At 36.0% G+C, this 13,343-nt stretch overlaps 1 protein-coding gene across 1 annotated transcript in view; it reads right to left on the bottom strand.

Annotated features, from left to right (window-relative positions):
- Positions 1–253: 253 nt before the first annotated feature.
- The window catches only part of scinlb (scinderin like b), a 13,769-nt gene continuing 679 nt past the window's right edge, over positions 254–13,343 (bottom strand). The window contains exons 2-17 of the mRNA XM_016277146.1: positions 11,030–11,215; positions 8,533–8,687; positions 8,036–8,197; positions 7,240–7,389; positions 6,681–6,770; positions 6,305–6,437; positions 5,465–5,553; positions 4,936–5,151; positions 4,501–4,634; positions 4,308–4,398; positions 3,747–3,917; positions 3,493–3,667; positions 3,309–3,424; positions 3,126–3,203; positions 1,875–1,935; positions 254–1,218 (exon numbers count right to left, since the gene is read on the bottom strand). Coding sequence (XP_016132632.1) covers positions 1,058–1,218; positions 1,875–1,935; positions 3,126–3,203; positions 3,309–3,424; positions 3,493–3,667; positions 3,747–3,917; positions 4,308–4,398; positions 4,501–4,634; positions 4,936–5,151; positions 5,465–5,553; positions 6,305–6,437; positions 6,681–6,770; positions 7,240–7,389; positions 8,036–8,197; positions 8,533–8,687; positions 11,030–11,210 — 2,163 coding nt within the window. The 5' untranslated portion in view covers positions 11,211–11,215 and the 3' untranslated portion in view covers positions 254–1,057. The remainder of the gene's footprint in view (positions 1,219–1,874; positions 1,936–3,125; positions 3,204–3,308; positions 3,425–3,492; positions 3,668–3,746; positions 3,918–4,307; positions 4,399–4,500; positions 4,635–4,935; positions 5,152–5,464; positions 5,554–6,304; positions 6,438–6,680; positions 6,771–7,239; positions 7,390–8,035; positions 8,198–8,532; positions 8,688–11,029; positions 11,216–13,343) is intronic.

The following is a 13,343-nucleotide window of genomic DNA, read 5'->3' as shown; positions in this document are numbered from 1 at the left end:
GTATTATTAACATTGTGCTGCCTAATATATTTGTGGAAACCGCACAATTTTTCTTTCATTGTTCTTTGATGAATTGCTTAAAATAAAAAATAAATGCTTAATAGAAAGCCATTTATTTGAACAATAAATATTTTGTTACATCAGTCTTTACTCTCACCTTTTGATTGAATTTAATGTTCTTCCTGAATGAACCCAGTGATTTTTGTGCTCACTACTGTATAAAAATAGTAATACAGTAAATATACAAATATAATTTCACTTTCTCAAAATCTCAATTTATTAAAGTCCAACATGATAACATCATTGTACAAGCTGAACATATATCAATGGTTTGTGTGTAAAAGCAATAGTCATGAAGTTTGCCACATATTTTATAATGGTAACAAGTTTGGAAGCCATAATGGCAATAATAAAAACGCTTGACAAAATAACAAGGTTAACAGGGTAACATACCTTATGCATCATACCTCATACTATTATGAGTGCTAATGATTTTGGTAGATTTCTTCTATTATGACAGCTGGTTCTGCTTGAACACAGCTAAACACTCTCAAAATCCATTTGACTGGACTAGGTTCAATAAAACTATGGATCTGTAATCTGAAATCTGTCAGTTTTAACGATGGTAATTTTCCTCATTAAAACAGTACTTTTGGTTATGGTTAAAATGATCATGAGATAAAAAAGCAGTAGTACTAAATAAGCCATTTTATTTTACATGGAGTGGGGTTGCCTCATGAGGGCAGACGTGTAAGATCTCCTGACCAGCCAAATACTACTTTGGCTTTTAATTTCAGTAATTCACCTATAATTTGACTCTTTTGCTTACTGAATAAATGAATTATTTCTACAATGGTAACTACAAACTAGTTACAATCAAAGACCAATCACATAATGGTCAACATAATGTTAACCAAAAAAATAAAAAAATACAGAGTGGACTATTAAGCGAGATGGGCATTTCACCAATCTTTAGATTGTGTAAAACTTTGGAAAGTTGCAATTTATGCACAGGAACAAGAAGCGCTTATACAAAGAAGAGGGAACAGTTTTGGGTTTAAAAGCGAGCTCGGATTTTCTCCAGAGGGTCAGTGTCCCACATATGTGGGTCCCAAGCCTGGAACCAGCCTGTGAAGGTCGGGGGCTCAGCCCCCTGCTTTATGGTTGTGATGGGCAGTCCACGACGTCCAGAAGGATCAGAGTCCACATAGTCCTTAGCTACAGACAAAGAACATACTCAGTTATAGAGTATACAGAATATAGAGTGCTATAGGAATGACATATTTTTGTAGGTCAACTTGTAAGTTAGCATCATCCTGTTTCCCTCAACAAAATTTTTTCCATTGACTTTTGGATTATTGCAGAAAATAAGCTCTGTGATTAACAAAAGCTCTGTGATTCTTACACATTTTCCTCATCAACAAATTTTATGAATTTTGAAGCCTAAATACAATCGCCAGAAGTAAAAAGCTGAAGTTAGGATATAAACGAACTATGGCTTAAATGTTACTACCATTAAGCTTCTGACAACTCTTTTGATCTTAATTTAAAATCTATAGCTTAGAAAGTCTGAGTTAGAATAGTTTGCAAGAGTGTGAAAACGAGGCTATAAAAGCAGACTACTGAGAAGAGAAGTTGATTTGTTGGGCGTGATGAAGTTTAAGGCCCCTGACAACCTCTCTTGTCCCATTTAGCCATTTGTTAGCAATCACCTTTTTCACGACGATAAAAGCTTTAAAAATCATTGGGAGTGGGGTATAACTGACGTAGAAAAAAATGGAAGAGTATCTTAAGCTTGTGTTAACCAAAATCCTGTTAAAAAACTTAAAATTCAATGTTATATAATGAAACGATTTAGTAAACATGTCACTCACCTATTTTTGGTGACTCAGTTTTTTCAACCTCATTGGCTTCTTTACCAATCCAAAGGAAGATCTGGAAAGAGTGACAGTTCTTCAGGATTACAGCCCATGAACTATATACATGTGCTAGCTGATACAATCTGTGTCCCAATTTAGAGGCTGCATCCGTCGAAAGGCTGCTTTCCAAGACCGAATGCATCACTGTGGCACAACAAAAGCTGTCCCATTTCAAGACTCGAAATGCACCCTTCGTTTCCCAGGACACAAAGCATACAAACAAATGGATCCTTCATAGCCCAGGCTATCCCATAGTGTTTTGTTTGTTTATGTCTTTCTTAATGCCAATTCAGCATCTATGGCTATATTCATGGCGAGAACCAGTTAAACCATACACAAGTCGATCCATACACAAGTCCGGAGACAATTTAGAATGATCAATTAACCTAACCTGCATAAACCCACACAGACACAGGGAGAACACGCACACTCTTTGCCGGGGCTCGAACCAGGGACCTTCTTGCTGTGAGACAACAGTGCTAACCACCGAGCCACTGTGCCATCCTTTGCGACAGTTGAATAAAACTCCAGTACATACATCACTGCCGCTCATCAGCTGCAGCTGTCACAACAGTCCTCCGTAGGCTAGACTGTCCCATTTAACAATAGACGGTTTGACCTTCACAGACATTAAAGGTGTGGCCTTTGAAGTCTGTGTCCTTCTAAGAATGCAACCCCTGAATTGGGACACAGCTACAGTCTAAACCAGTGGTTCTCAACCTTTTTAACTCCAAGGCCCCTCATCATCTAAGACAAAATATTTTTGGTACTTTGCTATAATATTATTATTAATATAGTAAAATAATTAAATAAAATAATTATATAAAAATTATATTAGTATTAATTTCCACTTTTCTACATGTGTTTATGGGATAACACTTTTAACAAATATTTTTAACTTACAAATATGATAATTTCTACTTATAAAAGATTTTAACACTTGACATAACTAAAAAAAAATGTGTATTTTTCTTTTTAATGTGCATTTTACTTCTCAAAATTGTATTATTTTCCATGACTTAAAATTTCACATTTATTATAAGATTTATAAATAATAAATAACTTAATAAAAATGAGGGAACGTGTTTTATATGGGAAACAAATTAGTCATCTTGAAGCTCCATTAGAATTTTGCTGAGACCACCTGGTTGAGAACCACTGTTCTGAACTACATTCATGTGGACTACATACTGTGCATCAACTCACCTGATCCCAGGTGTCAAGCAACATGACATCATCGGTAGCCAAGTCTGACTGAGTGAAGTCTCCAGGAACTTCCTCAACCTGAGAAGAACAAAAACAAGACATCCGATCCATGACATCACCATATTTACTACAAACCGCAGCTGTCCTCCAGCTTGCCTGTGTGTTTCTGTGACTCTCAGTTACCATTAGCCGGCCTGTCTTATTGGAGCAGCCGAACAGACGTGGTGGTTTGACCATATTTCGTAGAGTTGAAGATGTCTGGTACTCCTTCTTCCCACCCAGAGCCGACCAGAATCCAGCTGAGGAGACTGCTATGTAAGAAATATAGTTCATATAATACATCATAAAACACATGGCAGACACTCACCTGGTTCTTTACCCTCGGCCACATCAGTGGATTGTCCTCCCAGCACACTTACAACATACTTTGCAGCGACCCTTTCTTCATCGCTGGCACCTGCGCCTTTCCACACAAACACACAATCTGACGACTTCAGCACAAAGACATCATTGGTGTTTAAGTTGGATGCAGATGGTTCAACCTACAATGGAAGTTATAGGTGATTCATGAGAAACATTACACTATACCGTATGTATGAGAGTATTCAGATTGTGACTGACCTCGACAGCACGTGTGGCTCTAGAGGAGCTCTGTCGGATGTGGAAGAGGCGCGTGCTGCCTGTCTTGGTCTGGCCGTCCTTGCGGGACGTGCCTCCAGTATGGATGATCATAGGTTTGCCCTTGAACAGACTCATCAGATGGGGAGGTTCTTGACCCTGTGTCACTCGCACCTGAGCAATTTATTGAGGTGGATAAAATCATTTTAATGATGGTACATGTGATCAAAATTGATAAAAGTCACAACAGACAAACTAGGTTAATTTAATGGCTCTTCTGATCAAGATCCCACCCTGAAGGTTACCATCAGAAATACAGCAACTTTTTGGCTTTCTTGGACTTCTTGGATTTTATAGGCTTGCCCAACCCAAGTGGCATGTAAACATGTAATAATTCCTAAAAGATTGGGAAATCATAAAGAATTGTACACTTTGGTTCATGCCAAAATATACAACCCAAACCTAAACCTATACCCTATAAGTTTGTCAGTAAACAGTATACTAACCATGTTAGTTAAAACATTATGCTGTTTTCAAAAAGCATTTTTCAAAGGTAATTCTCACCTGAACTGGAGCTCCTCCCATGGAGTCATCCAGCTGGACTGTAAGAAAGGCAGAAGCTGCCAGCTCATCCTGAGTGCTCTTCAGGCCCTGCCTATAACACATCACATGCACGCAATATAATGACACATTGTTCATATGAAACAAACAACACAGATAATATACTATAAACCACTATAAACACATATGGACTGACCAGGTGTAGATGATATGCTGCTCCCTACTTCCCTGTTTATAACTGTAGAGGATCAGGTAACAGTCTCCCCCAAAGAACTGCCCGTAAGTAGAGGGATCCACTGGGACACGCCCCCCTCCCTCCACACGCCAAATCTGATTTAGACAAACGTTAGTGTTAATGACAGACTGATTAAAGAACATTTCCTTACTTGATCGCCCCTTTATACATATAAGCACTGAATGCAAGCAAGCATTGGATTTGCTACTTGCAAGGAATTGCAACATAATGTATAAAGTGGCCACCCAGCCTTATATATATATAAATCCAATATCATGCATTCCTTATATATATATATATATAGATAGATAGATATATATAGATATAGATATAGATATATATATATATTCTCTGATGAACAGAAAACCTTCTGATGAACAGAAAAATGAAATTTACCTGGACTTTTCCAGAACCATCATCAACCATGTTGTGCTGGGCTGCCATGGCCTTGTTGTTATGGAGGCTGGAGGCATCAAAAGGAATCTGCTCCACATGGGCTATTTTTCCAATGGTGTAGGCCTTGGTAGGACCAGTGGTTTGGTCCTTGTCCTTCCAGTTAGAGAAGAACTGCTTGAACAGGGTGGTCTCGCCTCCTGCAGGCAGCACCTGGATCTACAGCATCAAGTATTGAAGGTACAGTATCAGTAAATGTGCCATTAGTTGTTCATATACTGTATATACAAACAATGAAGAATGTAGAAAACATATTTTCTGTCATATTTTATGTAAGATATTATATGAAATCAGTAAGCATAAATATATACACCTTTTTCGTAATTGTTTACATTGCTTCTTAATGTAGATTTCTACAAACCAGAATATTTAAATACTAATAAAAACTAAATTACAAGAATAAACTGATAAGCAATGGATCCATTTCTTTGATTGTCAATAGTATGTGTGTTTAAAATCATTATGTATGTACCTGTGTTTTACTTGAGTAATTCTTCTCTTTGATGAACTGCTCTGCTGCTTTCATAGCCGCTTTGCGTTCAGATGTGTTTGCATTTGGTCCTGTTGGCAAAGGGAAGACAAAGGCATATGCTAAATGAAGCTCTTTCATTTTTATGAAAAATATGTGGTGCATTTAAACAAGGGGCCCCTAGTCATGCTGTGTTGTATGTCAGCACTATGAAAAAACTCAAAGATGGTATCACTCTGACATCTCTGTAATACTATATAAGAGATGTAAGAACATATATAGGGCAGATTCTATTTCTAAACAGATTCATACAAATGGCTGTTGAATAATAATTTATAATAATTTAATAATAATTATTAATTATAATAATTTTAGGAAACAGGCCACCCAAAAATTAAAATAGTGCCATCACTATCTGTTTCTGTGGAACAGAAAAGAAGATATTTTTGTACCCAAACAGTTTAGGGTCCCATCGACTTTTTAGTATTTTATGTCCATGTTATGGAAGTCAATGGGACAAGAAACATTCTTTTATGTTTGGTTTGGTTACCAACATTCTTCAAAACTTTTTTTGTATTCCACAAAAGAAAGTAAGTTATGCAGGTTTGGAATGACATGAGGGTGAGTAAATGATGACACTATTTTAATTTTGACGTGACTGTCCCTTTAATAGCCTGCATGGTCTCAATGGCATCAGCCGAAAAGTAAAGTTGAGTTCTTTGGAATAATGTGCACCAACAAACTATGCACAATAAGAGCAGGCATGTGTGTTAGGAAAGAAAATAGGATGCTTTTTTTTTATGTTGATTTTAAAGTTAACAACTCATGCACATTGAGACACACCTTTCCAAACAAACACATTCTTATCAACTCCATTGTCCAGGATATAGCACTCATCTAGGGAGAGCATCTCCTGCTTGAACGGGCTAGTCTGGACCACAACAGATGTTTTCATGGAGCCAGAGGCATCTGAAATCTACAATGATAAACCACAGGACAGCAATCAGACATGAATTAAAGTTAAATAAAGGCGTCGAAAGCTTACGAAATAAAGATAATGAGAAACACAATGTTTTTTTTATGTGTGTGAATGATGTAGACAGTATTTTAAACTTTACAGCTGTCAGCTTTAAATGTACAACAGTTCACATAAATAATTAAGATGGTAAATATTCAGAACTGAGCTAAAAATATAAGTAGAGATAATAGTCTTTATTACCATGTACAATCCTGCCTTCTTCTTGTTGGAGGTGTCCACTTCCTCATCGTCAGGAGTTGCTGGGGCAATGCTGGATTTGGGTCCAAGAACCTGTGAGAGGAATACAGGATTAAAGCCCATATGGGAACAGCAGGACTTTATTTCAAACACTTATCTGATGCCAAGTGGACCAAACATTGAACCCTGTGCTGAATGATCTGATACCGGACAAATTTTCTGGCACACAAAAATCATCCCTTCTCATTAAACGCATGATGGATGCTTTCTCATTAACACAACACACAAGCCAGAGCCAGAACACAAACAAGCAAGCCATTGTGCCAAATTTTACATCAGGCCTGCTTGATGGTGTCCATACCGTAATGTGTGGTTATTCAGCATCCATGAAAATGTAACACTGTATGTAATTTTATAAAAACAAAGGCATTTAGTGTCAGCTTTAACATTTTGCACTTATAAATTGTAAGTGATTTTGATGTCTACCCACATTGTAGAGTAATTCAGATGGTGGTTGAGCGAAAATTGTTCCAGGAAAGTCGAGCTTAAATCTTTCACTCACTTTAGTCAGAGCGTCTGGTTCAGTTCCATCCTCCACCATGATCAGCTTGGCCCTGCCGTTCCTCTCATTGTCCCGGATATCAATGGCCAACTGGGAGGCCTTTAGACGTTCAAAACGATTGCAGTCACTGCCACACCACTGATAAATGTCCTGACGGAAAATGGGAAAAGTGTTTTTAAAATGACTCAAATGTACACTACCATTCAAACGTTTGGGGTCAGTAAGATTTTATTTTGAAGGAAAAAAAGGAAAGAAATAAAGAAAGTAATTTTTTTGCATTGCATTGTTAAGGATGCATTACGTGTTAAATATGCTTATAATGTTACAAATAATGAATGCTACTTCTTTTGAACTTTTTTTCCATTACAGAATCTTTAAAAAAATAACTTATTTTCCACAAAAAATATTAAGCAGCACAACTGTTTTCAACATTGATAATAATAAGAAATGTTTCTTAAGAACCAGATCAGGATATTAGAATGATTTCTGAAGGATCATGTGACACTGAAGACTGGAATAATGGCCAGTGAAAATGCAGCTTGCCATCACAGAAATAAATTACATTTTAAAATATATTGAAATAGAAAAAAGTTATTTTAAATTGTAACAATAGTGAAATATTATTACAATATAAAATAACTATTTTCAGTGAGCAAAAGAGTTCTTTCAAAAGCAATAAATCATACTGACTCCCAACTTTTGAACTGTAGTGTATATTTCAAATATAATAGTAAAATATTTTAGTATATTTTAAAATATTCAAATGTGTTCTATTGGCAGCTTCAGTTATCTATACCTTCCCCAAGTCTACGATAAAGCAGTCTCCCTTGTTGAAGCTGCTCCAGGACATCTCCACCTCAGTGGCTCTGATGGCCCTCCTGCCCTTGATGTGCAGCAGTCGCTTTACATCCACGTCATTAGTCAACACGTGATGGAAGCCTGACGCAACCCCACCTTGCTGAGGAGTCAGGAAAGACAGTTGAATCATTCCATTACATAAAATGATGGGATAGCGGCAAAATTAAAAGTAAAAAACTAACTGCAAACCACTCGGCAGAGTGCTTCTCAAAGAGCCATGCAAACTTACTTAGCTAAGCAAATTGCTGAATATAATGGAAAGAATGTGGCATGACTAAACAGTAATGGATGTTTTAGAGCCATAATTGATTCTACTCTGATGCTTCTACAAAGTCAACCCAGCAGGAAGACTACTTTTGCAATCTCACTGCAAGTTAATGATAAACTCTGCTTCTAAGAAGGGTCATTTTCATGAAAAAGCAAAGGAGAGTTGACCTTATACTTGATGCCAGACTTGAAGTAGCCCAGGAAGGTGAGCGACTCATTGTTTTGGACCTCACGGAACTGAACCGGACCACCCCCGAGAAAGTCATCCAGCTGTGTGGAGAAGATAGCTGCAGCTCCACTTTCATCTTGAGAACACTCATTCCCTGGAGGAGGGGGAAATGATCACAGTAAAAGGGTTGCTTGATTGTGCTGTCTTTTTAAGTCTGTATTAAATTGTATTTAGATATTTTTTGATTAATATATGATGAATAACAAAACGTATTAAAAATGAAATACTTAACAAGAAAAAATTAAGTAGTTTGTAATATAATATTTAATACTAATAAAATAATAATATATATATAATAATAATATAATAAAAATTTAATATTTTAACACAACTGATTCACTGTTTATTAAATATTTAAAACTTTTGTCTGCCAATATCTGATACCATAGAGAGTACCCCTGAAGACCCTCATGTGTCACAGTGCTATTTTAGTATTATTTATATACTATTTTTATTGATATTTTAAATTAGATTATTAAATTGTCTTATGAAAATAAATTAAATTATTTTATATTTAGCTTTAATTAAAATAAATTAATTGAATTGAAATTAATAAATTAGTTTCCTTTTAAGGTTTTTATATAATATTTATATTCAATATTTTTATTTTAGTAAAATAATTTGTTTAATAGTTATAGTTAACAAAAACAACCCTGTTATGTCAGTAAGGTCAATAAGTCTCTTGCAATATCAAAAAATCTGGCTCCTTTTTGACAAGTCAATATTGGTTTAGGTTGTAAAATATCACATGATGCAGCTCCCCTAGAAATATATTTATATTTTTGAAAATAATGATGTGTAGACTCTCATGTACTCAATGAGTAAGGAATATTATATATACTTTTTTTTTAACTTTTACTGAGTTATTAAATTGATACATTTCTCAAAAATGTATCACATGTTTATTATGGACACATCCAACTTTTACACAAAAGCAGCATACAAAAGACAGTAAATCATGTTTCAGGGTAGATGCTTCTGTTAGTGAAAAACAATGTCCTACAACTTACAGGAACACTCAAACTGACCTCACTTGCCAAGCAGCACTAGCAGTGGATCTGTCTTTCGCAAAATAAGAACCAAATATAAACCCCAAAGAGGCCACATGGAGCACATTATTAGATTTTCCAACTCTGTGTCCTCAAATAAACCTTTTCTTCTCACACTAAAGCTCCATTCAAATGTCTCAGAATTACTATGGTTTGGAGCATGTCTGCGAGCAAAACGAGTAAGTTTAAACCACTGGGTGGAACAAAAACAACAACTCACTGATCAGTCCCTAGAATTAAACAGGAGACCACAGAAACCTTAGTGGGCTGAAAGCCAACGGTTGATGCACTGCCACACAAACAAGTGAAGGCACGCTGTAGTCTGTGGAGCTGACTAAATATCCTTTAAGTGACTACCCTTCTGAGGTATGCCATCTGCACTAGATCAAATTAACTTCTCCTTAAGGATAGGAGGGAGTGTCATAAGTAATTAGCACAAAATAGGTGCACTTTCAGAATTCTTTATATTTCTGTGAGATAATGGTGGTGAGAAAGCTCATGAGAAGTATTTACAGTATTCACAAAAAAGTAAGCAAAAAGTCTCCGGATGACCTACTATTTCCAGCAAGAAATCTGATGGACACTTTACTATCCCATAATGAGGCCACAGCAGAGGATTTGTGAATATCAGTAATGTGACACAACTGAAGCTGGTAGGTCACATGACAATGACAACATATTGAATGTAGTATGTCTGGATTACTACACAAACTCATACTGTATAGAACACACTTTTTAACGGCTCAAAAATAGTACGTAACTCAGAGAGTATGTGATTTGGAATGCAGCCAGTCACTTGTTTTGTTTTTGAATTAATCAATGTGTTTGAATGAATCAGTTGAATGAGTGATTCAATGACCGATTAATAAAGACAGTCATTGGTGTACATGTACCAGTAAATTTCTAAAGAAATTTTGTGGAAAAAAGGTCTAATGTCTATCATCAATGGTGCAGTGATGTACACTACCAAGCAAATTTCTGTTGGTCAGCGCGGCAAATTCAGTTGACCAACTTGAACCGGTGGTGAAATGGTGAAGAACTGTTTTATAGAGCACCTCAGTAAAGTTTTAAATGCATTTCCTTTTAAGTTTATGGCTGATGTCACTGACAGAAAATATAAAGAGCATTTGTTTGTAAAGGCCCATTTCACAACATACATTTCTCAAGAGCTAAATAAAACAACCCAGCACTCTCTTATGGGAAGAGAAGCAGTAAAAATTAAATGACATGAAACTGAAAAAACAGACAGGCCACATCCTTCCTCATCTAAATAAAGCAAATGTAAAACATATGTGGTTCACCATGTGTGAAAAGATATATTCATATTATTGTACAGCCATAGGTAAAATGCTTCTATTCTATTCAGACCACTAGGTGTGTCACTTACCCATCCACATGTGTATATAATACGAGGGTGCAGTGGTGGTGTACAGCAGAAGGTAGGCGTCACCCGTATAGAAGTTGCCATATAGATTCTTAGGCACTGGCTTCAGGTCCATGTTCTCAATGCGCCATATCTGCAGACCAGGAGCTTTCCCTGCAGTCTCAAACTCCTTATGGGACACCATAGTGACTGAGGGGGGTGCAGAAAATAAAAGGTTTGGATGTCTTTTCAGGGCATTACGTCATACTGGGAAAATGAGAAATGTATAGCGTGCAAGCAATAGAGAACAGAAATATGCTTTAGAGAAATAAGAAGTATCTGTTCCTCTGAAAATGCTCTTGATTATTGCTTGAGAACCATATGAAGTCTGAATCTTCTGACGTCTGTGATTCTGAATCACTGGTTCCCATAAAACACATAGTCTGGCACAGCAACTCACATGCAAAAACTCAGATGCAAACACAATGCACCATACATCACACCTCTGTGACGGTATAGATAAGACTTTGACCCTTGGAAAAGAGGATCTAGTCATGGTGTTGACTACAACACAGCTGATAAGAAAGAGAAACACATGATCTTGACTTACATGCTACCTCAGAAACTAATCTAAACATTTAACATGGTCTTATGCTTTTTATATAGTAATCAGTAAAGGATACATTCTGCATTCATCAGTCATGTTAACGTTAAGCAGTTTTTATGCTAGTATATAAAAAAAAGCCTCCATGCCATTGCAGCTGATACTTATGGGTTTTCATTTGTTGTCATTCTCCATTTGAAATATTATACATATAGGACATGGCTTTGAAACACAAAAACCACAATCCATGCAAATGTATACGTTTACATATTTCCTGCAGCAGATGTAAATGGCTCTCTGAGTAATGAGTTCAAACTGTTTCAGTTATCAAATTAACAGTCAAAGAGGTTCTGCTGCTGTGATGTAATGCAGTGGTCATATAAATGAAGAGTTTGGTTCCAAAACACTATAAATCCATTTTGATTAATTTGAGTAAAAATTTGTTTTCTTTACCAAGAAAGTGGCAAGATGAAAAACATTATTTTCTGTTTCAAACTTTCACATAGCATCTTTAGGTTATAATAACATTTAAAAAATTCAAACCTAGATTTAGATTTTCAAAGATTTATTATAAAATTTTATTTTCCCCCAAAATGCAATAAATCCATGACACTTTTTTCTTCAAAATACAATAAATCCATTGAATCAATATAAAAGTTATTTTTCATATTGAAACTGTTGAAAATACACAACATAGTAAGTTGATCCACATATGACAGCCTCTGAACTTGGTCAATACTAATCTTATATACAGGCACTGGACTAAAAATACATTCAATCAGTCATCGCTCCCAAAATGAATTCAACGGGTCATCTTGTTAATGCTATAAATTAATTACAACAATAAAAGAACATTTCATCATGAACATACATGAACAACAATATCACATTAAACCACAGAAATTCCAAAATGACATCTCCCTTACATGCAACTTCCAAAAGTGCATTCATCTTTGCCAGGTTACATTCATTTAGTTTACTAGTGCTATATGCTGTATTAATAAAAACACTTACACTGACAAGCTACGCAATAATAATACGCGTTCATAATCGAATGCGACCCATCTGCGATTATGAACATGATATAGCAGTGATCTATGTCTCTGTGTATTAAATGCTGCTCCGTCTGAAAGCACGCGATGGAGATTTACTATTCACAGAACCGGCTTTATTGACGAGATGCGCATGACAATCACATGCGATTTATGGTGCAGCCCTAAATTTGTTTGTAGATTTGGATGCCGGGTGTATTCAAAGCGCCGCCATTACTGTCTAGATTGTGTGGAATGGTGAGCTGTGATTGGTTGTTACTGTTTACAGTGCGTGTAATGATGCGCTGTGATTGGTTGAGCGGATATATCGCAATCTGCAGAAAAGGGAGACTGGCGTTTGTCGCGGTTTGGAAAAAAAGTGAGAAAACATGACAGAATAACTCGGCGGATATCGCGTAAAATTAAAATTTTACTTTTCAATACCGAACAGATACAATGTTCTGGAACCAAACTCTTCATATATATATATATATATATATATATATATATATGATTTCTTGATTGTTTTTATAAAGTCTTTTATGCTCACCAAGGGTGCATTTATTGGATCAAAATACAGTAAAAACAGTAATTTTTGTTCAATATTATCATATTGTGTAATTTATTGATGTGATGGCAAAGCTGCATTTTCAGAAGCCATTATTCTAGTCTTCAGTGTCACATGATCCTTCAGAAATTATTC

Source organism: Sinocyclocheilus grahami, unplaced genomic scaffold (genome assembly GCF_001515645.1).
Source record: "Sinocyclocheilus grahami isolate Dianchi unplaced genomic scaffold, SAMN03320097.WGS_v1.1 scaffold109.1, whole genome shotgun sequence".
Taxonomy (NCBI): Eukaryota; Metazoa; Chordata; class Actinopteri; order Cypriniformes; family Cyprinidae; genus Sinocyclocheilus; species Sinocyclocheilus grahami.
Note: the sequence above shows the minus strand (reverse complement) of the source record. Positions and strands in the feature narration are given on the sequence as shown.